We start from the raw sequence: 26907 nt of genomic DNA on the forward strand, positions 1-26907 counted from the left end.
ACAAGATGGGCTAGATTTTGAAAATTAAGGTCAGAAAAAAAAGGATATTTTTCCTGTTAAATTGTGTTTACTTTAGATTGCTTGGTCTTAGGGGGACAAATGTACATGATACAGTTGAATCTATAGAAAGAGTGTGAACGCTTGGTAGCTCTGTTCAAACAACTGCTCCCTTTTAAAAGTCTGTGCTTGAGATAACATAGCGTCATGTTCTGCTTAACATTACTGTCTTATCTTTAACATTACAATTCAAATCATATCCACGAAGTTAAGTACTCTGATGGAGTGCAGAGCAAAGTTTTGGAGAGCAGACATAAGGAGAACGGAGGAAAAGAGACGGCAAACTGGTTTGTAATTAAATATTTCATTTAAAGATCAGCAGGAGGATATGTCGCTCCACCAGAAACATCTCTTAATGCACACTACTGTGCATATTCTATACATTATTTTAATAACATCTTAGTTCTCATAGTAAAAGAATAGTGCCGTAATATCGGTGTAGGCAAAACTATCGTCAATCCTCCCTTCAGTCACTGATATTCGACCTCAACTTAGCATTCAAAACAATTATTCAACAAGGAATGATTTGCAAAGCAGGAAACAGGAAATCATGGATGTCATTTAGTAAATTCTTCCTGTGTGCTGGACACAATGATGTATAACTCCTTAAGAAGTCTAACCGTGAAAGCACATGCACTCCTCCTTGAACTAACTTGTTGCAAAGTTGGGAAGTTCCTGGAAACAATTTAAAGTGTGGAAACCATATTGCTATCGATTGAAAAAAGATGTTCTTGTCTAATCCTTATCTAACTCTCCAGATCCCTTCATTAAAAGTATTGCAGCACCATCCATTAAAGTTCAGCATGGCGATCACAATCCTCAACTGACTAAATGCCACTGAAATCCACATGGCATATATACTGATAAGGCAGCAACCTCTTGTCCTGAGCAGTGAAGCAAACCCTTAAGCCCACAATCTATAAAATGTCCAACAGGGGTCGCCAATGGCGGTTGCAAAAGAAGTCCGGTCCTATCTATCTCAATATACAAATGAGAAAAAATATTGTGGCAACATTATGAAATCGCTAGTTTCAAGTCTTCATCAAGACAATATGATGTTAATTGTGTAAATAGTGGTCCCATTTCGAAAAAAATAGATGATAAAGAAGCTTATGATTTGGGGCGTGGCTACATTTGATTGACAGGTCCCTAACACGGCCAGTCGCCATCAGGAGAGAGGCAAAACAATGTGTCTAAATAGCTGTGTGTGTTTGCCCTGTTTTCATCTCAGAAATTGACCACTTTCACCGTGTGTTTTTGTTTCATAAAAGTTAATTTGAACATTTTGGTAATTTAAAAATGTCCATTTGTACTAAAACACACTCCAAGGATTCGCCTCGTTAATATTTTTTTCCGGTAAGGAACATATATTCTATTTTTATTTGAGTTTCTTTTTAGATACACCCGTTATCGCGCCTCCCAGTCCAAATATGTTCTCTCCCGGCTTTAAAAACAATGATGGCGACGGAAGGAGAGCAAGGTGGTTTACTTGACGCTTCAAATGAGGGAGGCCACAAAGTCCACAAACCAAAGAGTGACGTCATGGTGACTAGGTCCATTATTTATTGGCTTAAAGACATTTCAAGTGTAAGATTGAAAAGTTTTTATTCTTCGTCTGCTGTTTAATGGTTCCATGTCTTAACTTTATCAGAGAGCCCGAAGTGTTTATGATGAATGAAAAGCATCAGTACTAAACAATGCATCTGAGACGGTATGTATTAGAGATGTAAAATCTGTGTGAATATGTAATACTTGGCAAAGAATAATAATTACACACTGTGTGTAAGATGGTGATTTATGTGTGTTTCTTGTGATTCTGAATGCAGAGGAGCAGTTGTAGCCCCTCCCTTCCAAAAAGACAAAACAACAACTGTTCGCCAACTGTTCTGAAACAGAAAGGGATGAGCAACGCTCTTTTTCCTACTAATGAGCGGAGCAGAGTGACAGATTAAACTATGCAAAGGCCCACCCTAGAGTGGAACTATTTTTGCTTTCCTCAAATGTCACTAGGTACTAACGCTGTACCAACATTTTGACTTCAAAAGACTCTTGCCTCTTGATTTAACTCAAACGCTGTTACAATAAAAAAAAACCCCAAAAGTAATAAAATCCATTAACTGAAAGGAACAAGCAGTCAGCCAAAAATATAACAACTATTTCTGAGCATTGCACGAAGATATTGCAGCTACAGTTGCTTCTAGTCAGACATAATTTGTGAATACCAGGTTTAAAGTGTGACTGAAATACAGCAAACTGCATGAACGGTGTGAGCTATTTCTTCTGAATTAGTGAATATTTAGTCGTCTTCGCTGCACAGACAGAATGAAGTTTATATTTCTGGCATTTCTGACACCTTCATCAGGCAGTCAAAAGTGGAAAGTGACAGGTTACATGGGGAGAGAGGGAGGACGCTGACAAGCAATAAAAGAACCAGTCAGACTTCAAATCTGGGGTATATGACTACATGGTGTGCAGCACCGCAAGCATTAGTGTTTGGTAGTAAAACAGTTAAACTTCATTTACATTTTGACATTCAGCTCCTAGCTTTAGAATATATCCAAGGAGTTATGTTTTCAGTTTGGTTTGTTGGTTTGGTTGTCGGGTGTAGAATGGGGCATTATCTGTGGCACAAACTAGAGCGGGAAGTGTCTCCCTTACAGCGCTGTATTTACAGTATATCTTTGTTGAAAGCAATATTCAAGCGTATAGCGGAGAAGCAAGAAAGAGGACTGTCACAGTGTTTAAAATGGCCTTTTGGGAGAGGTGGCTATTTTAATTCAGGTTGAAATACAACAAAACGCTCAGACAAGAACCCCTTTCCTCAACTAACTGAATAGCTTGAGGCTAGAAATCTAAATAATATGACAGATAATAGTCATGACCATCTGGTTTCTTGGTCTGGGAAAAGAGCTGCTCACTTGCAATGATTCTAATTGGTCTAATGGGGGCGGTTATATGGTAAAAAGTAAAAAACAAAATAACAAAAAAAAAAATGCTAAATGGATAAAATATTAAAATTGCAGTTCAATTTCTTCATGTGTGCCATCCAATAAACTAGTTTCGGCATGTGGAGAGGAGAGAGAAACAGAGTGTGCTTGGCAAATTAGTCACTTACCCATCACTTTAACAAAGTAGGCATCAGCTTCAAAATTGTTCTTCAAGGCGTGGATGATCAAGTCGCTTTTGCCCTCTGCCTTGCTCAGAACCAGCATGTCTAATATACCCTGCAAATGAAGACAGGCACATAGATAAGGGACAATGGGAGCATGGTGTGTGTGTGTGCCTTCTGATGTACATTTTTATCCCTCTAATATACTGGGTGACGGATCCAGCATCATCTTATCATCTCTATTCTCTCCTTTTTCTTCTCCTCACTACATCTCTCTTTCCCATTTATAACTTCTCTCTCAGAGAGTGCGAGAGACAAAGACAGAGCTGAATGTAACAGACAGGCCGCATTAGCAGTCATAATTAATACTGATAAGACTGACACGTACAGCAGATTGCAATACAGCTTCTGTGCATATTGTGGGTGTGAGTGGAAGTGTGTCTGTTAGATTGTGTGAAGGATTTTGTCAAACTATGCGCGGTATTTTTGCAAGACATTGTGCTGTTCTGTAGTGTTTACTGTGCAAGGATGCATCATTATACAAAATGAACACACCATTGTCTCCATGGATATGAAGCCAAGTTGACATAAAAAAGACAGTCAGCGTAAAAAATAACAGCATGCAGTTGTAAAAGAGGCGTAAACATACAATAAATAACAGTCCTTTGTCTTGTAAATACAAAGATGGCAAAGGTGGAGTATTGTAGGCTTACGCACAAGCTACTGTATGCACTTTAAAAGGCATCACTGATTAGAAACAAGCCCCAAACTGAACACGACATTGTGCTGTCCTCAGTCCAATTCTGGAATATTACTTCTGAGCATGAAAGGAAAAGCATAAACTTAAATCATTTTGTTGACGTCAGTGTCGAAAAAGGCTTTACACATAATCCACTTTTCTGCATTAGAGAAATCAAATATTCTTGTGTGCTCTGTGAGATTTATTCATTTCCTTTTCCATTTGGCATCAAATTCTTTAATACTGTAGACATTCTCAACAAGGGCATGTCATTTTAGTGGCACGTCTAACTATCTGATACCAGTACCATTGTAGACGCCAGTGCATTCCTTAGACAGATAAAAGGGGACAGACAAAGTGGTGGACATTTAGAGGATTGACAGATTCAATAAAAGGTGTGAAGTACAATCTGTGAGCAACATTTACTCATCACAAACTACTCACGTCCTCATAGATGTCAAAGAATGTTGCCATGATGGCGTTTTGGATAGCTCCCAAATCTGACTGGTCCCAGTGGATGTGGAACATCCTTCCCACACTGTGGCAGCTGACGTTGTTACAGGGCACGTTCTCCAACAGAAAGGCCTGCTGACCACTGAGGGAGAAAGAAAGAGAGGACAGAGGAAAATGCAAGTGATTATTTGCACATTAGATGGTAACAATGGAGCATCTTGATGAGGCAAAAAAAAGAGAAATTGTTAATGTCACCAGCTGATCAGTCTGACAGTTTCTCTGAGTCATACCAGCTGACTCTTAAAATCACCAGTCACATTTGAACAGGCCAATGTGCTGTTTTTTTTTCCTCTTCCAATCTACTCTGCTTTTTTCTCACGTCCCGTCTGTTGCTGACCCTGGTCTCTGCAAACACCCCCCCCCCAAACTTCCTCTTGCTGTGTCATAGACAGAAGAGCTTAGAGCCAAGATTCTAATGTCCACATCCACAAGTACGCAAGAGTCAACATGACACAAATTTAGCAATCAGAGTACGTATGCGTAGGCTTTGTGTGGACTGTTCCGCGTGTCCACAGTGGTAGCAACAACAACGAATAAGCAAGCTAGCTACCTAGCTGACTAGCCCTCCTCAGTATAAGTAAATAATTAATAATTTGTTGAACGCATCCTACAAGCGAACTACAGGAAGTAGTATAAAAAGAACTACGTGGTGTCCTCAGCTGTCTGTCAAATACTTTTTCACTTTAAACACATAACTTTTGCTACATCTACACCTAGCTTACACTTAAAATGGGGAATTTTGAAAATGCTCTTAAACTTGTTTTATTTTGAAAATTCCAGGATTGTGTTTTAGTCTGGACATGTGGAAAAGAGACTTTTGAAAAGAATGGAACATCCATATTTGCTTTCTGATTGGGTCTCATCAGTCATGATGTGTCTCTTTGTTTTTTTTCCCCCACAATTGTCTGTCTTAACTGTGGGTCTAATGCTTAAGACAGTGACCTTGTGTCATTTACCTGTGCTTCTATAACTAGACTTCATTTATTTTTATATTTCACTGCACACAGCTTTGTGCATGAGTTTGAATATGAGTCATCAAAATCAGTTTGGTAATCTGTTCATAACTGAGTGTAGCTCCAACAAAAGTGTTGTCTTGTAATGACATAATAGATTTTACCCTTTTAAATGTGCAACTGTCAAACCGTTATTAAAGAAGCTGAACCTAGATCCCTTTACAACAATAATGATCAGCAATCTCCAATCTATGATTCCTCTGTACATTCGTTGAGAAGACTGTTCATAAGCTGTTGGGTTATTGCCTAACTGTCAATCACAGAAATTATTATTATTTGTTAATCATGGTTTGTGCAAAAGGCAGTGCTGTTGCAGCCCTTCTCAACAAACAGTGATCAATGACTTCAGAGTATAAAGTGACACTCTGCAGATTGGTTGTCAGCTTCAACAGAGACTTGGTTAAATAATGATAATAATACATTTAGTTTGTAGGCGCCTTTCATGTCACCCAAGGTCACCTTACAATGTCTAAAATCTTAAACATCTTTAAAACAAGACAACATGCTAAAAAACAACACAACATGGTAAAAACAAGACAATGTGATAAAAGCAAGTGAAGTACTGTCCAGTTAAACAGTGTATGCCAGTTTGAACAGGTGAGTTTTGAGTTGTGACTTGAAGGTTGTGATGGTGTCAGACTGTCTTATGTGTGGGGGGAGGGAGGTTCAGAGCCTGGGTGCTGAGCAGCTGAAGGATCGGGCACCCATGGTACTGGGTTATGGCCACTGTTTACATTATGTATAACATAGTTTTAGGGTGGATTTTCGCATCAGTGTTTCAGAGAATGCGAGTTGCCTCAGGTTGGAGCCGCAGGCACCTGTGATCATACAACCTCCCCAGGCACTGCTATCTGGCATATAGTCTACCGCCAATTAGGAGAAAATTACCTCGCTGTACATATAGCAACTTACTAGCTTACATGCATGCATTTGCAGCTAAACACACAAATATATATCTTCTATGCCAACAAGTTAAATCATATAAATTTAACGATTTTCTTCTTGCTTGCAGCACACTTTGCATTGCTGAGACCACACCCTGTATCTAGCCTGATTTTGCAAGTGGAGAGTAAATTACTAGAGCTGAAATAAAGTCAACTCAATCTCATTTTTTCTCTACCTCTCTGTACTTTGTGTTTTCAGTATTAGCTCCCATCCCCCTTTGATTCACTGGGGAGATTGAGTCCACCTCTTTCTCTATCTGTGTGTCTTTGGAGACAGCTCTCAGTACCTGGTCTTAGATCTCCATGGGAGTGGCGATGGGTGGAAAAAAAAGGCTCTGGTCTAAAAATAGACTAATCGTGAAAGCCCTCCCTATCTTAGGATTTTAGATGACTCCCCATCCCTCCTCTCTAACCCAATGCAAGTCAGTCAGGGAGAGGAGGTGAATGCAGACTATGAGCTCAGAGCCGGATGGGACGTCTGTCATCTAGGATGCTTTTAAAAACTTGAAAGACTGTGTGAGGCAGTGTTGGAAAAACAGAAAATGTGCCACACTTGCAGCAAAAACATGAATCCGTCGAAATGTCATAAAAGGACGGACATTAGGCTTTAAAAGTAAAATTATTGCATAGGGTGTTCTTTGATAAAATGTCAATGTGATACTGAAACGTGCACATTCCTGTTTGCAAAGCTCCTTCCCTCATTTAAATCATTCCATATTTGTACATATTATTTCTACTGTTTATAATTTTTTTATACTCTAATTATTGTTTGTATGCTGACTTTTTCTCTTCTACATATTTCTATTCATGCTGCTGTTTTTTGACTCGAAGTACTTGTTTCCTTAATATATATTTATATCTAGCACCAACACACAGCAGAAAAATGCTGTGTATGTGAAAACCTACTTGGCAATAAAAACAATTCTTATTCTGAAACTGTGCTGACTTTGCTTGCTTGAATTTAAACTAAGTCATGTATGACACACAGCGTGATAAAGACAAATAAATGCGTTTTGTTGTTTTTACATGTCTCTACTGTATAATGTGACAGCACAAGCTTATCTTTATCATGATTTTCACTAAAGGAGACTGACGCAAAAACGGACGAGTTCAGCATGAAAACAGCAAACAGGGACTGAAATGCCAATAACGACAAGACACACATGCATGTTCTATATAAAGCAGGAGCTGGCGTCAACTGAGCAAGCCAAGTGGTCAAATTGGTACTTGAAATGTGCTCTGTATGTCTCTCCAGCGCTTTAAGCCTGGTGTTCGGAAAAAATGGCTGAATTAGTGTAGCAATAACAGAGTGCCAGTTAACTAGCTTTGTTGCTCTTGTATTGTATCTTTGTAGTTTTTGTATCATCGAAAGGGCCTTTGATTGCTGTTTTTCAAACCTCACACAAGTGGTAATCAGCAGCAGCATAGTTCATCAGTTCAGCCTAATTTTGGCAGTGCTGGATGGTTTGATAGGAGACCTTATGTCTTGCGCCTCAACCTCTGCGCATTCATTTTGTGTTTTCATTAAAAAGAAGAAAAATTGTGATGCATGGCAGCAGGAAAGCTGCATGAAGATGGCAAAGATCAACCGAACTTCTAAAAGATTACACACATTTAGACTTACTTAGAATATGGTATTCATTTAAAAAAAATACAGTATAAACAGCACTTGAAATTCAAATTCTGAAAATAAATCTTAGTGAGACCAAAACTGAATGTAAAACATCTTTATACTTGCCAGTATGCCATACCTGCTACAGCACACAGTCAAAGTATTTCATTGTAGTCTCGGCTGTACTTGGTGTATTATAGTTATCAATTTAATTTGCATTTTCAGACAGCACCATAAATGGCCATAAAGAGATTGACTGAAAACAATAACCAAGCCTTGAAATATCTTTCTGTTCCAATTCATCTGCAAGCAACTGACAGAAACAAATTTAGTTTTTAATTTTGTGGCGACAAATCAAACACTCCCTTAAATTTCTGACACTCGTCAGAAATCATCTGGCATCTCAATAAAAGGAGTAAGTGGAATATTCTGTTTGTTGTGCAGGCAAGGGGAGGGAATATTACAAATGCTCATTTAGTTGGTAAGGCCTGGATTTAGCTGCCAATACGACGAGCATCTGTATTTAAACACTGCGTAGTACAGGAAAGAATTTAATTAATTCCTAAAGCGGACACATGATGCCTCAAGCACACAGATTAAAATAGCGTCATGACAGTTTTTTCTGCAGACACGCGGGTGTTTCAGGATGTCTGCGTCTTTATGTGTGCTGGGCCAGGGGAGGAGGGGCTGGGGGGGTTTGTGCTGGATTAAGTGACTTTGGCTGTGATTATACATATACTAGCTGGAGGTTTGGTTAAAGGTCATTCTGTGTAATCCATCAACACAGCATATGCACTACGAGACCCTTCCTCCCTTCTCATTAGGCTTTAACTTAACAGCACAGCAACCACACAATATGACCAGTTGTCACTAAGGACCAGCCACTGCAGTACCTATTGGATAGACGGCACTGATTGGCTGACTGGTAGATAATCAGGTCCCAAGCTGCAGTAAATTGTCTCAATTTTTCAGGGACAGCAAATGTGTGTGTGTGTGTGTGCAGATAGAGCTGCAACCATTTCAAAGTTTCAGGGCTGAACTTTAGGGGGCATTTGATTGTTATTCACCAATGTGTGTGTGTCCTTTCTAAGATTTTTGTACTTCAAAAGAAGCTCTCTCCAGCACTGCAGGGGTGCTGATGGTGGCAATGAACTCAAGGTTATGGGTACACACACACACACACACACACACACACACACAGACACACACACACACACACACACACACACACACACACACACACACACACACACACACACACACACACACACACACACACACACACACACACACACACACACACCTATAGAGAAAAACAAAAACAACTTCCCTCCTCACATCAGTTAGTTTTATACTGACTGTAGTAGTTTGAATGCAATCATACTAGCGGGAGCATTCATATGATACTATTTCTAACATCCTACCAATATTTTTGGAGGTATTTGCCAACACATTCTCATCCTAACTCGTCAGATACCAACTTCTTGTCATGGCCCTTGGCATGTGATACCAACGTACAGTACAGGCAAAAGTTTGGACACACACCTTCTCATTCAATGCGGTTTTCTTTATTTTCATGACTGTTTACATTGTAGATTCTCACTGAAGGCATCAAAACTATGAATGAACACATATGGAATTATGTACTTGACAAAAAAAATGTGAAATAACTGAAAACATGTCTTGTATTTTAGATTCCTCAAAGTAACCACCCTTTGCTTACTAGAATATAAGACATGTTTTCAGTTATTTCACACTTTTTTGTTAAGTACATAATTCCACATGTGTTCATTAATAGTTTTGATGAATTTACAATGTAAATAGTCATGAAAATAAAGGAAACGCATTGAATGAGAAGGTGTGTCCAAACTTTTGGCCTGTACTGTACACCAAACCCCTTTGCTCCAGTGAAAGAGAAGAGAAGTGAAAAAGAGTGAAAATTAGAATATTGTGAATATGAAAAATATTCTGATAGCACTGGTGCAAATGTTAATCAATCTGTCATTGAACTTTTTTTCCGCCTATCTTTTTCTTTTTCTTTTTGGCAAAAACAATATACAAGACATAATGGTACCAGCTACTCATTTTTAGCCGGAGAAAACCAGCAGGTCATATCAGCTGCTGCTAATGCCCGTTAATTTGGTGAGTAGGTTGATGACAGGCCAGAAGAAAACTTGGCTGTTGCCACGTTTTGGTGCTCTCTACAAGCTGGTGTCTATTTTCTGCCAAATTTCACTCCACTCAGTCACACCACGGAACCATCACATGATTTTTACATTTCCAACAAGATCAAAAGAGTGAGGCGTCCTTTCTCCAGCTGATCATGTCCCATCTTTAGCTTTTATTCATATTAATCCATACTTTAAGATGATCTACTTAACAGTTAAGGTGTGCCACATCCAGCAGGCAACACGTTATTTGTTATATGTCATGCTGCTCTGTATATATTTATTGGTAGTTTGTCTAGATTTGTTTTGGGTTGAATTTTCAATTAAGTTTTCAATTTGAATTATATTAAAAATTAGTATTGGGTCAGACTTGGTTCCAGTAGATACCCATTATCAAAAGGCTGGGACTGGTATCAGGCCAAAGAAAACCTTGAGTTTGCTAAATAAGAAATAATCAAAACAAACAAACTCCACAGTTAATTCAACTTAATGTGACTTTAAAAGTAAGAGAAAAAGGCATTTTCAGCCAGTGTCTGCTCTAATGTCAGCATGTGTGTATGTGCCTGCGGGCTTCGATCGTTGTATGAACCTGGTGTCAGCACTGAGGTGTGTGTGTGTGTGTGTGTGTGTGTGTGTGTGTGTGTGTGTGTGCTAGCGGGGAGTCTTCCACTGTTCCTCGCTCTACCCGCCTCCCCTCTAATTGGCCTCCAGAGGGGCAGCGGGCTGGCAGGAAGCTGACCACTGATCACAACGATGACCCCTCTCTCCCTCCAGCGCTCTGAGAGGCCACTGCTACCTGTCCACCTTTCCCACCGTTTCCCTGTCCATCCATCCACTCATCTCTTCATCTCTCTACTCATCTCCCTCAAGCTGAGAGGCTACATGAACCTGGCCAACCCTTCTTTTCCTTTTCTTTCTCATTTCCTCTGATCTACGCATCCACGATCCCCCTCCACCTCCATCCATGCCCTTTGTTCCACATTTTCCTCTTTAGGCCCAGCAATCACAACCCCAAGGACTCTGTTAATATGCCTTCTAGCTGTGTGTTATTTTAAGTGTGATGTGGGTGCGTTTAATAATACCTTTTTCAGTTCTGATGAAGGAAGCAACACAGTGGCAGACTCGTCTCTTCTTTCCTTGGCAAAATGACCTACCATCTCTCTCTTATCTCTAGATAATATCTCTCTATAGAGAGAAAACCGTCACAAAGTCTTTTTATGAAAATGTCTTTCAGGTTGGTCTGTTTATTAAACTTAGATAATTATTCACCTATTAAGCTTACCTTATTTATGATTTAAAAGGAACTAAAACTGAAGAGCTGACACTTATCTTTGGTTGGATTTTATGAATTGTTCCCTCATATTTAAGTCTTAACATCAGCACCTGCTCACACACCAAATGGGAGTAGAGTGGCATATATTGTATATGGAGCTATGGACTAGGTTCTCATTCACACTGTTTGAGAATTGATTCACGTAAAAGGCATCAGGAGTGGCCAAAGGAATCTAAAGCACATGAGTCAGAGGGTGAAGCTGATGTGGGACCCTGGCCCCACAGGGAAGGGCACACCCGCGACCCGGCCCATCTCGCTCCCACCATCAAGGAGGTGGAGCGTGACTGTGTGTGACAGGACGAAAGACGAAAGATGGTGAACTATGTCTGGCCATGGCAAAGTCAGCGGAAACTGAGGAATATATGATGACTGCATGGTATACATTTTATGTTGTCGATCTATTTTTTTTTTTTTTTACAACAAGATCTCCAACCTAAATGACAAAATAGACTGTTTGTCATAACCACCCATAACAACACATATGAGTGTTTGTCAAAATGAGCGTTTCTGTGGATTTAGGCTGAGGTTTAGGGCAAAAACGTCCTGGTTAGGCCTTACAAAAGACAGTTTAAACAGTAAATAAATGTACGTAAATGCCAGAAGTGAAGTAGTTACGAGGGTAATGTGAGCCAAGTAAGTTATGAAAAAAACTCAAACTTGATTCACAAACCGTGAGCAACAGGAGTTACATAAAGAACATAAGTAATGTAAAAAGTCATTCAGTTTGATTTCACATGGAACACAAACCACGTTCTCCGAGGGGAAAGTCCGCCGTTTGTTCGACCCATCCACCTTCAGTCCCTCCCTCCCTGCCTGACTGTGACATCAGCAATTTAAACTCTGCATCGGCATTAATCACTACAACTACGTCTGCAAGATGGCGGTGGAAAACAGTCTAAAACGTAAACATGAGTCGTATTTTGCTGTATGTACAAATGCCTTATATTGGCGATTTTTAAGGGGAGACCAGTCTCATTTTAGCACACCATAGTTGACTTTAATCAAATAAAACATTTTCCAACAACCAAATTGTGGCTAGTAAAAATACTAAGAAGCTAGTAGCTTTGGAAACCACTGACCACAGTGGCTGGAGAGGAAAAAGTTAATGCTAAGTGCTGCTCATATTATTATTATTCATTCATTCATTCATTCATTATCCTTAACCACTTATATTAGTGGATCCATTCCAGGGATGAAAAAGTCAACATCATCTTTCTTTTTAAAAAATCTGTCTCTTGCAAGTCTCCCAAGTTAAATGTAAATGTTTTAAGGACTTGAACGAACAAACCCTGTCAACACACACAAACACTATGATAAGCTGCAGCTGGTATGACTCAGACTCTGGTTTAACGAGTCAACAAATTATTGATGGAGTGACAGTGAGATAGACTGACAGAAAGAGAGAAAGGGATGTGGACGAAAGGTGACTGAAGAAAAGGATTTGGTCAGGTCCTCGTAGATAAAGTGACAGCGAGAAAGCAATATGTTGCCAAGGCCCTGAGACATTGTGGTTTTTCATTCTACTAGCCACTGTGGTGATGAACACAGGAGGCAACACAATCAAAATCAAAGTGTGTCCGTTAGTTGTGTCACTCCTCTACACGAGCCGCCTGCCACCATCACTCACTCTTTCATCCTCTCTGTCTCTCTCTCTGTTGTGTTACAAAGTCAGCTTTCTTTTGAGTCCGTCCATATTTGTCTTCTTGTTCACAAGATCACAAAACAACAGCCTACAAATGAGCTTGTTTTTACAATGATGTGAAACAAGATTATCATTGGTAAAGAAAATCATGATGTGGAAAGCAAGAAAATTAGAGTACTGCATCCATTTCCCTTCCATCACGTTTCTTAAGTGCTGAAAAGAGAATGAGTAATTTCTGCCAGTTGCAAATCCACACTTATTGCAATCCATTTTGAGGTTAAATTTGTGTTATTAGCTTGCCAGTACACCCTGCTGGGAAACAATAAAAATCTTGCATAACGGTGAATATTTGAGTAGCTGAGTTTGTGGGTGGAAGTGTGAGAAAGATCAATTCTGAAGCCTGGGTGTGAATATGGGCACTGGGCTTGAAATGCCCATCTGTCACTGCAGTACTTCAACCCCTGTGGCCTAAACATCAGCTTTGTTAATGCTTTCACAGGAATAATGTCCTAAAAAGACTGAGTGAGCTTCCCACGCAGTAGCAGACAGCATGTAAACACTACATTCAACTACATTGAGTCATGTGAATAAAAAAAAGGAAGACATGTTTTCAGTTCTGTCGGATTATGATGGATAATCCAGCTTTCCGCTGGTTGACCTTGCTTTTAAGGAACCAGAGAAGAATGCACATTTGGTCACTGATGTCAACAGCATATATGCAGACCAAAGTCTTTCTGGTATCACAAAGTCTCTAAATAAACAGTGATACCAGAAAGACTTTGACATATCAGGGACTGATAAAGTATTTCACCACTGTGGTCTGAGCTGGAATATCTCAAAAACTATTGGATGGATTTTCATGGAATTTAGCCATTCATTACATTCACTGACCCTGCATGATGACCTGTAATAACTTCCTCACCAAATGCTTTGTTTATGACCAGATAACTGCAAAACAAATGGCATTCCAATCAGCCTCAGCTGTCCTTCCTAGGAAGAAATCATTGTACCCATAGTTTCCACATGCTCACAAACAGTCATAGAATTTAGCAGCAGCGACACATATAACTCCAGCTTTATTGCTCCTTTTTAAATGATGCAGGGGTAATGATAAAGTGTCTCATGTTCAATTGAGGTGATAGCTACATCCGTCACTGCTAAATGTACAACCCATGTTATATGTGTCCACTCTTGAGGGAAGAAGAATGAGAAGTTTCATACGTTTAAGTATCATCTTTGAGTGGGTAATAATGTGTCTCAAGGCAGCAATGTTAAATTTCGTGCTGGACTCGATCCTTCAACAGACCTGGGAGGTGACTGGAGTCAATGTCTGAACTCAAACTAGTAGAATATGTCAAGTAACTCAAACGATCTTGTGTTACCACCCAAACATTAGCAGAATACTGCAGTTTCACTTAAAGGCTTGAGCTGTAATGTTTGCTACTTTATATTGCAACCTGGTCTCACAGAAATCCGTGAAATAGCCACGGATTTGCTTAACTCAAAATCCGTGGAATTGCCACGGAATCACTCAAATTTCCGTGAAACTGACACGGATTTCGCTACAATGCAAGTTAATGACAGTCATATCCCGTGGCTATTCCAACATACAAAGTGATTATGTACATTCACTGAGTGAATATTTAGAAAATAAAACATATATTTCTCGCTAGAAATGTGATCAAAATCCATTTTTATGCAGAAACTAAGTAAAAATATTGATTTTTTCACTAAAAATGTTCTGACCGCCGGGACCTTGAAAGTCACGTGACTTGGAACAAACCAACAGCCACGGGATATGACTGTCATTAACTTGCATTGTAGCGAAATCTGTGTCAGTTTCACGGAAATTTGAGTGATTCCGTGGCTATTTCACGGATTTTAAGTTAAGCGAATCCGTGGCTATTTCACGGATTCCTGTGAGACCAGGTTCTTATATTGATGTTGAGCACCACTTATCTTTCCCTCCACCGTCAAAGTGCCAGACAGTCATGTGGTAAGCCATTTAATCCAATTTTGGTATTTTGCCCCAATGAAAACTTGTCAGAATAACCTCATTCTGCTAACTAGCTAATATGCACTGGGGTTCACTGAGAATGTGGCAAAAAAAGGCTCAACATTAAAAAGATTGCTGCAATTCTGTTTTGCTCAGCAAATTGACTCGTAAACATGCCTTGAAGCGTCATACTGTGCAGCTTATTCAACCAACAGTTGAGTATTAAACAAAAATGTGTAGGTGGGGCCATACATACATTACTTTCAGGTGTTTTCTTGACTGGAAAACATGTCTCAAAAATGTCGAGTTTTCCATGACACATAAGAACCCTGAGCACCTGTGAAACCTGCTTGTTAACATCGTCACTGTAAGCATGCTGACCTTACAACGGCATTTAGCACAGAGCACAGCTGTGTGGCTGAAGTCTAGTTGAACTTTCCACTGCACGGATCAGCCATCAGTCAAACTGTTGCCTTTTTTCTTTGGGTTTGGAGTTTCTGTAGATGCTGCTTTGTTCTTTGCCAATGCTCAGGCTACCAAGCTGGTTAAATCCATTTTCAACAACATGGAAAAATAAAACTGGCTGGCATATTGTGTACTGTTAATGGAAGACATTACATAATCTGGATATAGGTTGAAATACTACTGTGTTATATCAAACCATGGCAGAGGATAGCAGAGATGTATTTATATGCCCACACTGAAGATTAGAACTTCAAAGAAAAAAATGTGCTTGCTGTTGAATGAAGCACACACACACATACACCTCCGCAGATTTTGCTGTAATAGCATTGCAACGTTCCACGCTAGAATGTGGCATAATGACATTCTTTATAACTAATCATCAAATAGCAAACACCCTCTTTCATTATGCTATTACTGAACAGCTCCCTAGAAAGCCGCTTAATTTTCTTTGTTTGGAAAGTCATCCGAGGCCAAACCAGCCTCCCACCAACGAAAACTGCACTTTGGAAAGAAAATATTGTGCAGGACTAACAAGGCAAATGCCTTGCACTACTCCAGATTCCAAGCCTGGTATTAGCAACAAAACTGAGACACAAACACAGCAACCCTGCTTCCAACATACAGTGAAGGATGGATTTTAAATGGCATTGCCTAGCAACAGCCTGCTAAGCTCTTGGCAGCTGCTTGGTCGGGTTGCATACTGATAGAGACACACACGCATATACACTGGGAGCAACACTAAAACTTAATGTGAGGGAACTCGCCCAGGCATCAAAAAGGTGAGGAGCAGTGAGCTTTACTTAACCAAGAACATTAATTGTTACTCTGCTACACATGAGTGGGCACCGGATGAGCTGTTGTCTCGACTTCATCACATTTTATCCAAAGTCAGTACACATTTACAACACTCCAAAGTTCACTGCTTTACCCATGTCTGCAGTCCACTACAAAGATACTAATACAGAATTGTGATGTACTTCATTTAATCTTTCAGCTATGCTTATTGATGCAAACCACGACTCATAAATCAGTGCAAACACTCATCTAATTCTCAGAACAGGTGTCTTACAATTGTTTATGACTAGTTTTCTATTAGAGGTTATTGATTTAGAAGTCACATAAGTTTTATTAACAAGCGTTTATCAAGGAATACGAGCCAAAGGCAAGATCCATGCCAATGTAAAACAGATTCATGGTGTGTCTGCCATCATTACGTACAATGATTTTGACCTCAGGTAAAACATACAGCATAAAGTACGGTCTCACGGTCAAACACCACAGTTCATTGATTGATCAAAGAGAATCATCACCAGCATGTCCCGGGACATCTTGTACAAACGTTACCCAATTTAAAATCACGATCATCCAGATTTCAGAGAACTCTTGTTTCGCCAGGTGTCATTCTACCTGACTGTGGTCAAAATGAAGGCGCAACCCTTTTTTTTGCTGTCAGTTACTCTCCCTTTTCCTCCTTTTTTGTTAATCCGTCGGGGAGCGGAGCGAAAGGAAAAGCGACAGCTCAGCAGTCAGCTTACTTGTTACTCCTATTACCAATATTAGCTGCTGTGTTTCAACGTTAGGCTGAAAAATGTGCATGCAAGGTGAAATTCAATCGTGGTGTTTAGTCAGGATTAAAGGGAAACTTAGCCTGGTCTCCCTCCATGCTGCAGCGCTCATATCACTGGACAGAATTTACTGTGGATTAGAAGGACACTGGGCAGCCTCGGGGGTTCATATGGTACTTGCGGTACAGTAGAAAAAGCCCCGTCATGTTATCAGAATTTACAGATTGACTTGGTAGCAAAGTATCGGATCTTGTGACATCTCTAAACTATGTTATATATAATTGATGAAGTGCAGACATTCCTCTGTTTGGATGCCAATAAAATGATTCAGCAAGTGTTGCGTTGAAGATGATGTCATGGGGATTAATATATGTGATGTACAGCAAACCACCACCAGCTTCAGGATGTGGAAAGAACTTTGTTGGAAAAATATGATCAGGTTCTTTATTACGCCCAAAACAAAGAGCAAATTTTTAACTACACAACAAACATGCTGGAGACGGTGTGGGGAGCAGAATGTGGGTCACAGTCATGTTTTTTGGGAATGTAATGAAATGAGAAATTATTGGAATGATGTGTGGGTAAAATTGAAAACAATATTGGGATATGAACTACCAAAGACATGTGAGATATTATATCTGTGTAATCTGACGAGGGAAAATGTACAATATGAAGACGTATATCTGGTTAAAATTCTATTGGCTGCGGCGAAGAAGGCAATCACCCGGAAATGGTATAGGGAGGAACCTCCCACTCTGAGGAACTGGCTGGACACAGTTGAAGAGATTCTCAACATGGAAAGACTCACAAATATATTGAGACTCCAGCAAGCAAAATTCGACAAGAAATGTGAAAAGTGGACAGACTACAAATCACAATACAGAGACACCACCGAAAATTCTGATATCAGAGACATTTGAGTGTTATTTCTAAGAACATGTACCCCACTGACGCTGAGCTGTGTTTTCTATTGTTCTATACCAAAAATTAATAAAATTTGAGTAAAAAAAAAAAAAAAGATGATGTCATGGTGGTTTCATGCAGCTATGGCAATCAGCTTAAAATTTCAACTGTGGTGCACTGAACGGGGATTTCTGCAGTGAAAAAAAAGTACTGACAAAAAAAAGTTAGTTGAGTAGTACAGAGTTGGCAATGCAGTGGAGGCACAGCATGAACGATTGATGACAAACAGATAGTGAATAGTATTTGCAATCTGTCGGTTAAAATGTCAAACCCATCTCACTGTTCTCTGAAAGCAGACAGCGATGACAGTCTGTGAAGCTAAACTTTGTGTAGAACTGTCAGCAATATAATTGGGGGTCATCGTTGACCCGCCCCAACTTCTACCATAAAAATCTAAATTGCGAAACACATTATTGTCCAGAAACAGCAATTATAAATTTGCCCTCAAAGTTCAGCTGTAGCAAAACTGATGGGAAGATTAAAGCAATACATGGGCATAGACAATCCGGATCAAATAGCTTTTTCCTAGTCTGTGTGTTAGCTACTCAAGTCAATAGAGTGTTGACAGAAGCACAACAGTCAGGGTGACAGAACCTTTTCAAACACAATACATGTTTATTGCATGGCATGAGACAAACAAGAGACATGAGGACAGAGGGGTTTGTTGTGATTTTGCTGTGCAGCAACCACAAGCAGAGGTTAACTACATTATTCTGTTACTGTCAGACACTCACTGACCTAAAGCCTCAAGAGTTCCACACATAGATGTGTGTATGTTTGTGTGTGTGAGTGAGTGTGTGGTGTGCCAATGTGCCACATCTCCTTAAGGCTTTTCCTGTCCTGCTGTTTACTCACACTTGTTTCCAAAGACCCTTGTGACATCTGAAGGTGTGTTTTGATGGACAATAACAGTTGCAGTCACTAATCTGCATAATCACCAGTAATAAATAGTAAGGACATTGTGCTGTGCTGTGGTGTAGTGGTGTAACATCAACACAACAAAATCACTTAAGGTCAGCTGTTTCATCTGTGACCTCATTTTGTGTTCCAGAAATAGCTCCCTCTCACCACATACCGCTACATGCGTGGCTACATGTAACATGTGCACTCACACACGCACTTAGAGCAGCCCAGTGGAGGGTGGAGTGTGACATTTAGACAATTTCTCCTGCGATAGGGGGCTCTTATGAAGCCGGGGTGGACCATTTCAACATCAAACACTCACAGCCTGCAGGACGCTCCATCTCCCTGAGGGCAGGGGATGAATGGAGAGTGTGTGTGTGTCTTCCTGTGAACGTGAAGCCTACCTGAGAAAAAAAAAAAGAGGTGGCTGGGCTGCGGGCAGCACTGACAGACAACCATAGTGCCTATAAAAATAGTCTGGTATTCTAACCACATCTGTGAGTGCTATTTGCTACAAGGAAACAACGCTTTTGTCACTGTCATCACAGCAGACAGCTCTAAAAAGCTGCAGGTGCTTTGTTCTCCATCTACATCATTACATTACAAACTAAATCCAATAAGGATGGGAAGCAGAAGTTCTACAGGGGCACATCCACACAATTCGGCTTTCTTTTAGGAGAAAAGGCTCAGCCTAGACCATATTTTGTGCTGAAAGGGAAATGAAGCTGCTTGATGTGTGCTTTGTTTACCTAATGATGAGCTGCAGTAGCTGCATGCATTACTTCATCAGTGCTACTGTCCTGGAAGACAAATCCCAAATCCCATAATTCAGATAAAGTGCTTCAAGTCTGACTCTGTTTGATTAGCAACAACTACTTAAATTATGACTGCTGAGAAAGCTAGATCATCACATTTGCTTTACTATTAGAGTGATTAGTCTTAAATAGATCCTGCATGTATAATAAGAACCAGAGGGGTGTTTCATCACGTGGATTAGGAAAAGCCTGGTTTATTTTGATAAGTCTCGCTAATTTAAGTGAGAGATGACTCGCCGCTCAGTAACCATGGTAACTTACACCACTGAACTAGCCTGCTCCGGGGCAGGCTAACTGTCGAGCTTACTTTAGCTGTTTGTCAAATAATTCCCAACGGGCGGAAAGAATATCCCAAAAGACAGTTCCGCCACGTTTCTGTTCGCGCTTTTGTCATGACCGTGCGGAAAGTTTAGACTTAGTTTTTTTATGTTACAGGTTACTGGTTCAGACCTTTTTCTCACAATGTGACGAGGCACGAATTTACACACCTATTTCAGTTGATCTGTTGCTTAATTCATGCAACTTTTGTTTTGTTTACCATCACTTGATATTCTTCATAAAGCTCCTTTAGCGATGCTTTTTACCACTTTTTGCGACATCTTATTGGTCGGCTGTTCCACGATCGATTAATACTGGCTGCTTATATACTCCCCGCTCGCGCACAATGCCAATAGCCTGGGTTGAGTTAGCGTTGACTAGATTATCTAAACTTTAGATTTCACAATTATTGCGTCTATGATCCCCACATTTCTGACTCTATTTCTCAGCGGCCAGAAAAGAAAAGACAATGGGATTTTCCTTGTGTTGAAGATTGTTATAGGAAACATACTAGTGAGTGGTGAGTGCTTGTGTTTCTTTTCTTTACCCTCATAGTTTGTTTTTACTTTTTACCAAAGTTGTTTTAGCCCCCCTTCTCACAGCAGCCATACAGGCACAGTGTTGACTGTATTCTCTTGACAACTTGCTGGCTACATGACCTCAGGCTGTCCAAAAGTTGAGTGTTTGAACTTACGCCAAACGCTCTATCTCCACTCAAATAGAGTCTCAAGCAGCCTTACTTATATTTCTGACTCCTTGGAAAGTCACTCTCTGTATCCAGTCCCCAACTTACAAAAAATGTACTGTACCTAGTTTCAGCGATAAAGAAAAGACAACATATAAAGTAACAAAGATGATAACATTACATTTCTTCTTGATAAATAAAGGTGCACTGCTCTGAACAGCAGCAGGTGGAAGTCAGTGGAACTTGTCATGTTTACAGTGAGTATGTAATTAACTATATCATAATCCCACTTTTACTATAAGAGATTATGATTAACTGGTTGAAAGCATATAATTTCTTATAATATAAATTAGATATTATTATTAATAATATGTATTTATATGAAATATTCAGTTTTGTTAAAATACTCTCGAAAAGTTGAAACAAAGGAAGAAAGAAAATAATAACAATGATGAAGAGAAACCAAAAAAAAGACCTATTATACTAATATCTGGGTATTTTCATGACATTAAAGGTATTTTGTAGTAAACAATTAGTCCTCACAATGCAGAATGGATGAGTCAGTCAGTCTACTGCAATAGTGGCTACTTCTCAAACCTCAAGAAAAATCACTATAGGCAGATTATAACAGTCTGGAAGCTGTTCACGCATTTTCTCACAGCTCTCCTCCCTGTCCGCCTGCCTTCATGCAGCATCCTTCACAGTATTTTACACACACTTACCGACACTAACATATTCTCCCCATCTCTCTCTAGCACACACATACACAGTCTTATTGTGTTAAATCCCTAAAACCTTAACAAGAGAGATTTAATTAATTTTCAAAGTAAATTGGTGAGCAAAGATGGGGCATTATCTTTATGCTGAATGGTGGCATTTGTGTGTTTCAGTGGAGAGAGTATTTGTGGTGACGTTAAGGCAAACACTACGGCTCTGACGTACAAAACGAGGGAGAGAAAAAGGGACCAAGGCGAGGCTGATTGCTCTGTGTGTCTTGGCCTTTACAATGAGAGGGCAGGCAGATGGTCAATATGTTGCTTCCAAATTCTTTCACAGCTTTTTGTGGCAGTGTTTCTGTATTATTCAGTAGATAAATCCGACAGAGACAATATAATCACAGGTGTCAAGATTAAAAAAAAAAAATCTTAAACAAGTGCATTTCTCGGCCCACAGTGTTACTTGGTGATGTAAAAAAAAGTCGTTTTCAGTACAGCAGATGAACAATGCACCAGAGGAATATTCACAGCTGGCCGATAAAGGTCATGTTGTATCTCAATAACCGTGTGTGATGATAGCATGTTTTCTGGGTATTCAATAAACAAATAGTTCATATGAAAGCCTTACTCGCTCCGGCTACACACCCAGCGTGTGAGGATCAGAACTAAGTGAATTCTAAATTATGTAAATATTGCTGTGACAGTTTGGTCACAGGTTTTTCAAACGCGCCAGAAAAGATAAAGAAAAATATGTGTAAGATAGACATTTTTAAACGTTTTGACAATATATATCATCATATCGGCCAACCCGTCATCTGTCATGAATAAAAGTCAGGTCCTGTCACAATTAGACAGCAGAATCCTTCTTTTAGAGTCATGATTTGAACATATTGTGCATGGAGAGATCCACAAGAGGCACAGGGCCCTGAAATTACATCTTACACAAAGGAGTGCAATTGTCATTCCTAGTTCCAGACTGACACATTTGTCATTTCCACATGCAGCACCAACGCTGTGTAAGTTGCAAATGTATTCGCACCTATCTATGTCCATGGGCATGTTGGTCGGAAAGTGAGGTGTGGTCAGTTGCATTGTTTTGTTGTCACATTGATATCAACACAAATGATTAACAAAAAACAGGTCTAAAGTCAATGGTGCAGTATTTTCCTGCTATTTAAATGTACGTTATATGTGATTGTCAGATGCTTCTACATAGGTGGGTCCAAGCAGTGCTCCTGCTCCTCAGTTAAATAGGTTATCGTGCTTGTATGCAGTCAAATAGAGTTGTTGAAGGAACAGAGGATTGAGTTGAGAGACGATAGAGGCCGAAATACCACTTGCTTCTACAATTTGCAAAATCCACTATAAAAATAGCAATAGCTTTTAAAGGTAATGGGAGAGGATACTCTGATTAATTTAACTGAAGTCCAGCCAAAAACAAAAAAAACACGATATACATCCCCTTCGCTCCTCATGTCTTATTTTGCTACCAGATTACGTGATGTTTAATAAGCAAAAGTAGTGTTGGACTGGACTTAAATGCACTTGCGCCGTGAACTTTAGACCACGGGCAACAGACAGCAGTAGCCTCAAAACCAACATTCACTTTTGGCCAAACCAGAAACATTATTTTTCTTGCTGCAGCTGCCTTCTCTAACAACAGTGAAGACCTGTCCTATGTGTGTGTGTGTGCAATTGATAGCGTGTAGCTCTAAAAGCCTAGTATTTTTCCTCTGACATCAGCTGGTGAGAGCTAAAAGTGCAGAGAGGCAGTGTTGCTAACTGCTGCCCACGCCACACTCTTCACTTTAATAGAAACACCAAACAAAAACACTCCACACACCTCATTATCAGAAGAGAGTTTAGCACTTTTACAACAGCACAGCACAGCATAGCACCACAGCACTAAGCATACGAATGCCCTTTTAATATTGACACAAGCAAACAAAAGATGTTCAGGATCGCTGTGGACCTAGTGTGGGTGGTGAGGTGCACAAATGGCACACACACACACACACAATTCTATTGGGTATATTCATTTTAATGTCACCATTAAATGGTGGCAGTGTCGCAAAAACATGTTTATGTAAATTATAATAGATATCTGGAAAGAGCACAAACACTCAGTCACTTCTTAATCTAAAAAGAAACTAAGAGTATCATTAAGAACATTAATGTTGTATGATAGGATTATTTAATCAACAACAGAGGTTAAGCAGCTTCCTGCAGTCAGCCAGAGGCAGACATCAGGAGATTCAGCGTGTCTGACATATTTAACAAGTGACATTTAACATTACGTTTCTGAATAGTATCTTATTTACTACATTTTTTTAATCATTGGAGGTTTGGGAAAACAGTAACATCTTGATTTTGTATTAGTTCTAAACATTTCCGGTGGATCTCACCTTAATCCATATCTGAAATACCGCAGCAAAGTGAGGAATTAACACATTTGTTAACTTAATATTGGTTGCTATCACACACACATGCACATAGGTGATTATTAGTGAGCCTATTAGTACATGTGTCAACCTATATTCTATACAGCCAGAGAGAAGCAGGGTCAATTGCTTCATGGTCCATTGAATGAAACTATTGCTGTTTTAACTGCATTAACTGGTATCTAGCTACAGTCCTGGGGATTATTCTCATTAATTTCTGATTTGTCATGTGTTCAAGTAGAACTGCCATTCGGTGGATCTGGGCCTCGGTCAGCCACTTGGTTATGCTCACCCTGTAGGAAAGCTTGCCCCTGACAAGCATTAGTATAATGAATTGTCCTTTGCACAAAGAAACTTAAGTGAAAAAATGTACTGCAGCTGCCAGGAAGCCTACTGTGAAAAAGATAAAGTTTTATTTTATAGCGGCTTGATTTATGGCCATGGGGAAACAACATAAACTCATCTCAAGATTCTTGAATGAATCAGTTCCAGCTGCTGTGAGTTGACCGTGATGTCTCTGAAGAAGGGCAGGAGCTTGTCATTGCCATGCTAGATGATGCTTACTGCCTTGTATATACTTTGTCAGTTTGAGGGTTTCATGGTGGGAGTGACAGAGGAATGAAATATTGCTTGGAAGCTGGTTGCCTCATGCTGGTATACCCAGAGGCAAAAGCAACAAATGCACCTTTTGCAGGAAGTTATATGTATTCTTGTGAAATAACATTAAGGAAATGTATCTTTTTGTATTTGTAGTTAAACATAATCTGGTATAAACAATTAGTTTTCTACATTTCATTTACACCGACATTTAGTCATATTTTGCTGCAGATCATCTCAGAAATGAAGAAACATCTCCATGGGCTCAATGTGTGCTCACAGAGTAGAAGGATGCTTAGACATCGTCTTTGTGTGTATGCGCCTGAGAGGGCAATGATGTCTCTATGGCCCATTATAATCTGTTGGTCTCATGTGACTCGTGGTCATCTGCTGAGGTTAAAGGTCACTGCGGATGATGATGGCTTTCAAGAAGCCTCAGATCTGGGGTAGTGCTGATCTGGCTGAAAGGAAGTCTGCCTGGAAGGTGATCTGGCTGTTGTCTTTGATTGCTTGAAAAACACATGCTGATGTGCACATTAGACACATGCATGCACATGTAATTATATCTTAGTTGCTTGGGGCGGATCACACATTAAAGCTGTGGAAACGTGATTACTGCTAAGGATAATACCATTCTATAAGGTCTGATGGCAACAATCCTATACCACACACACAAACACACACACAAGCAGTATGCATACTGCTTGTGTGCGTGTTTTTGTGTGTGTGTGAACTGTAGTTGATGTTATTCCTAGAAACCTAGAATCCATAAAGACACTGCAGCAGAAGGTTCTAAATTATCTATAACTACAGCCGTTTGTCATATGTAATTTGAAGCTTTAACACTTGTCAGAGCTTCTTATTGTTAATTTACATGTTGATGATGGTTAAAACAAAAGAAAGCAACCTTCAGTAAGTGTGCTGGGGAAAATCAGGCTTTACACTTTACCATTGTACTACCTTTGTGTATGAGACAGTAGACGTGTTACCGTTTAAGTTGAAGCGAATTTGAAGCAAAATTTAGAATTTTATTATGTATTAAAGAAAATACAAATTTTGGAGGTTTCCATCAACAGGTTTAGAGCGAAAAAAAGGAGCTGCACATCCACACTTTGGTTAGAAGATGGCGTTGTAATGTATTACTGTAGCCTAATCTGTCAGTAAACAGTACAAGAAGAAGAGATTGCACGAGAGAAAAAACAACAAAAAAGAGGTTGCTAATCTGACAACTTTGGCCACCCACAAGAGAAAACTGAGGGAAGACACCAACACCGACACCGAAAACAGAAACTTCTTCTTCTTTTGGGTTTTCCGGCAGAGCGGAATCGGCTGATCATTCATGTAAGTTCAATGTTTGCTACGTCAGAATTTATTCGGAAAAGTCGCTTCCATGTCCCGTTTAGCGCATTAGTTATTTTCCGAAAGAGACAATAAGCACCTCAAGCGAGCATAAAAACTTGTATGCGAATTTTGGAAAGTTTTATCGATTTCTGGTGTTTTCATCAAGCTGTTCTACATGCAAATGTTCAAAATGCGCAGAAAAATTAGATACATGAATACTGTGCTCTGCAGCAACCTCTCAAAAACATAGTTCCAAGTTGGCTGTTTATGAGTAGGTTTTTGTCTTTGCAAAATATATAGAAAATACATGGAAGTTCAGACAGAGAACAATGTATCTGTCACAATAAGACATTTTTATAATGGAAATTGACTGTTTTAAAAGGTTTTCTCTTTGAATTACTGAAATGTATGGCTCATCAAGTAGGCATTCTGGTTTTTGTTGTCCAGTGTTTTGTAACTGGACAACAAATGCATCATACCCAACCAACGTATCTGTCCCACAGCTATACACACAAGCATCTATTCTTTTAGATCTAAAATACTGCTGCACAAAACTGTTGGAAGTGACATCTTAACATTAATATATGTTAAAGTGTCAGCTTGTTTTATTCTGTCCATGACTGTCCATTGCTTGTGGGCTGCAACTCGTCAGCATGTGCAGACTGGAGGATGAGGAGATCAGGCAGGTGATTCATGTTCTAATTCTGTCCAAACAATCATTTTACAAATGGTTTTCTGTAATCCAGAAAAGCAGTAACGCTGCTAATCCAATTATCTATTATTAAAAATCTCCTCCATTATTTAATATATGCAATGTCTTTTTGGGTTGCTGTAACTGTATAAAACTGGCTCCAACAGCACCTGCAATGCATAATGTTGACAATGAACAATTATAGACAACTGAATGATTAAGGATGTATTACAATTAATAACAGCAGTAATAATTTTAATATCAATTATGCCATTAGCAAT

General features: G+C 39.5%; 1 protein-coding gene across 1 annotated transcript in view; it reads right to left on the minus strand.

The window, feature by feature from the left end:
• The window catches only part of itfg1 (integrin alpha FG-GAP repeat containing 1), a 168529-nt gene that overhangs the window by 54935 nt on the left and 86687 nt on the right, over positions 1-26907 (minus strand). Inside the window, exons 11-12 of the mRNA XM_059351179.1 lie at positions 4350-4500; positions 3173-3281 (exon numbers count right to left, since the gene is read on the minus strand). Of these exons, the coding sequence (XP_059207162.1) occupies positions 3173-3281; positions 4350-4500 (260 nt within the window). The remainder of the gene's footprint in view (positions 1-3172; positions 3282-4349; positions 4501-26907) is intronic.

The sequence above is a fragment of the Centropristis striata genome, chromosome 2, assembly GCF_030273125.1.
Source record: "Centropristis striata isolate RG_2023a ecotype Rhode Island chromosome 2, C.striata_1.0, whole genome shotgun sequence".
Taxonomy (NCBI): Eukaryota; Metazoa; Chordata; class Actinopteri; order Perciformes; family Serranidae; genus Centropristis; species Centropristis striata.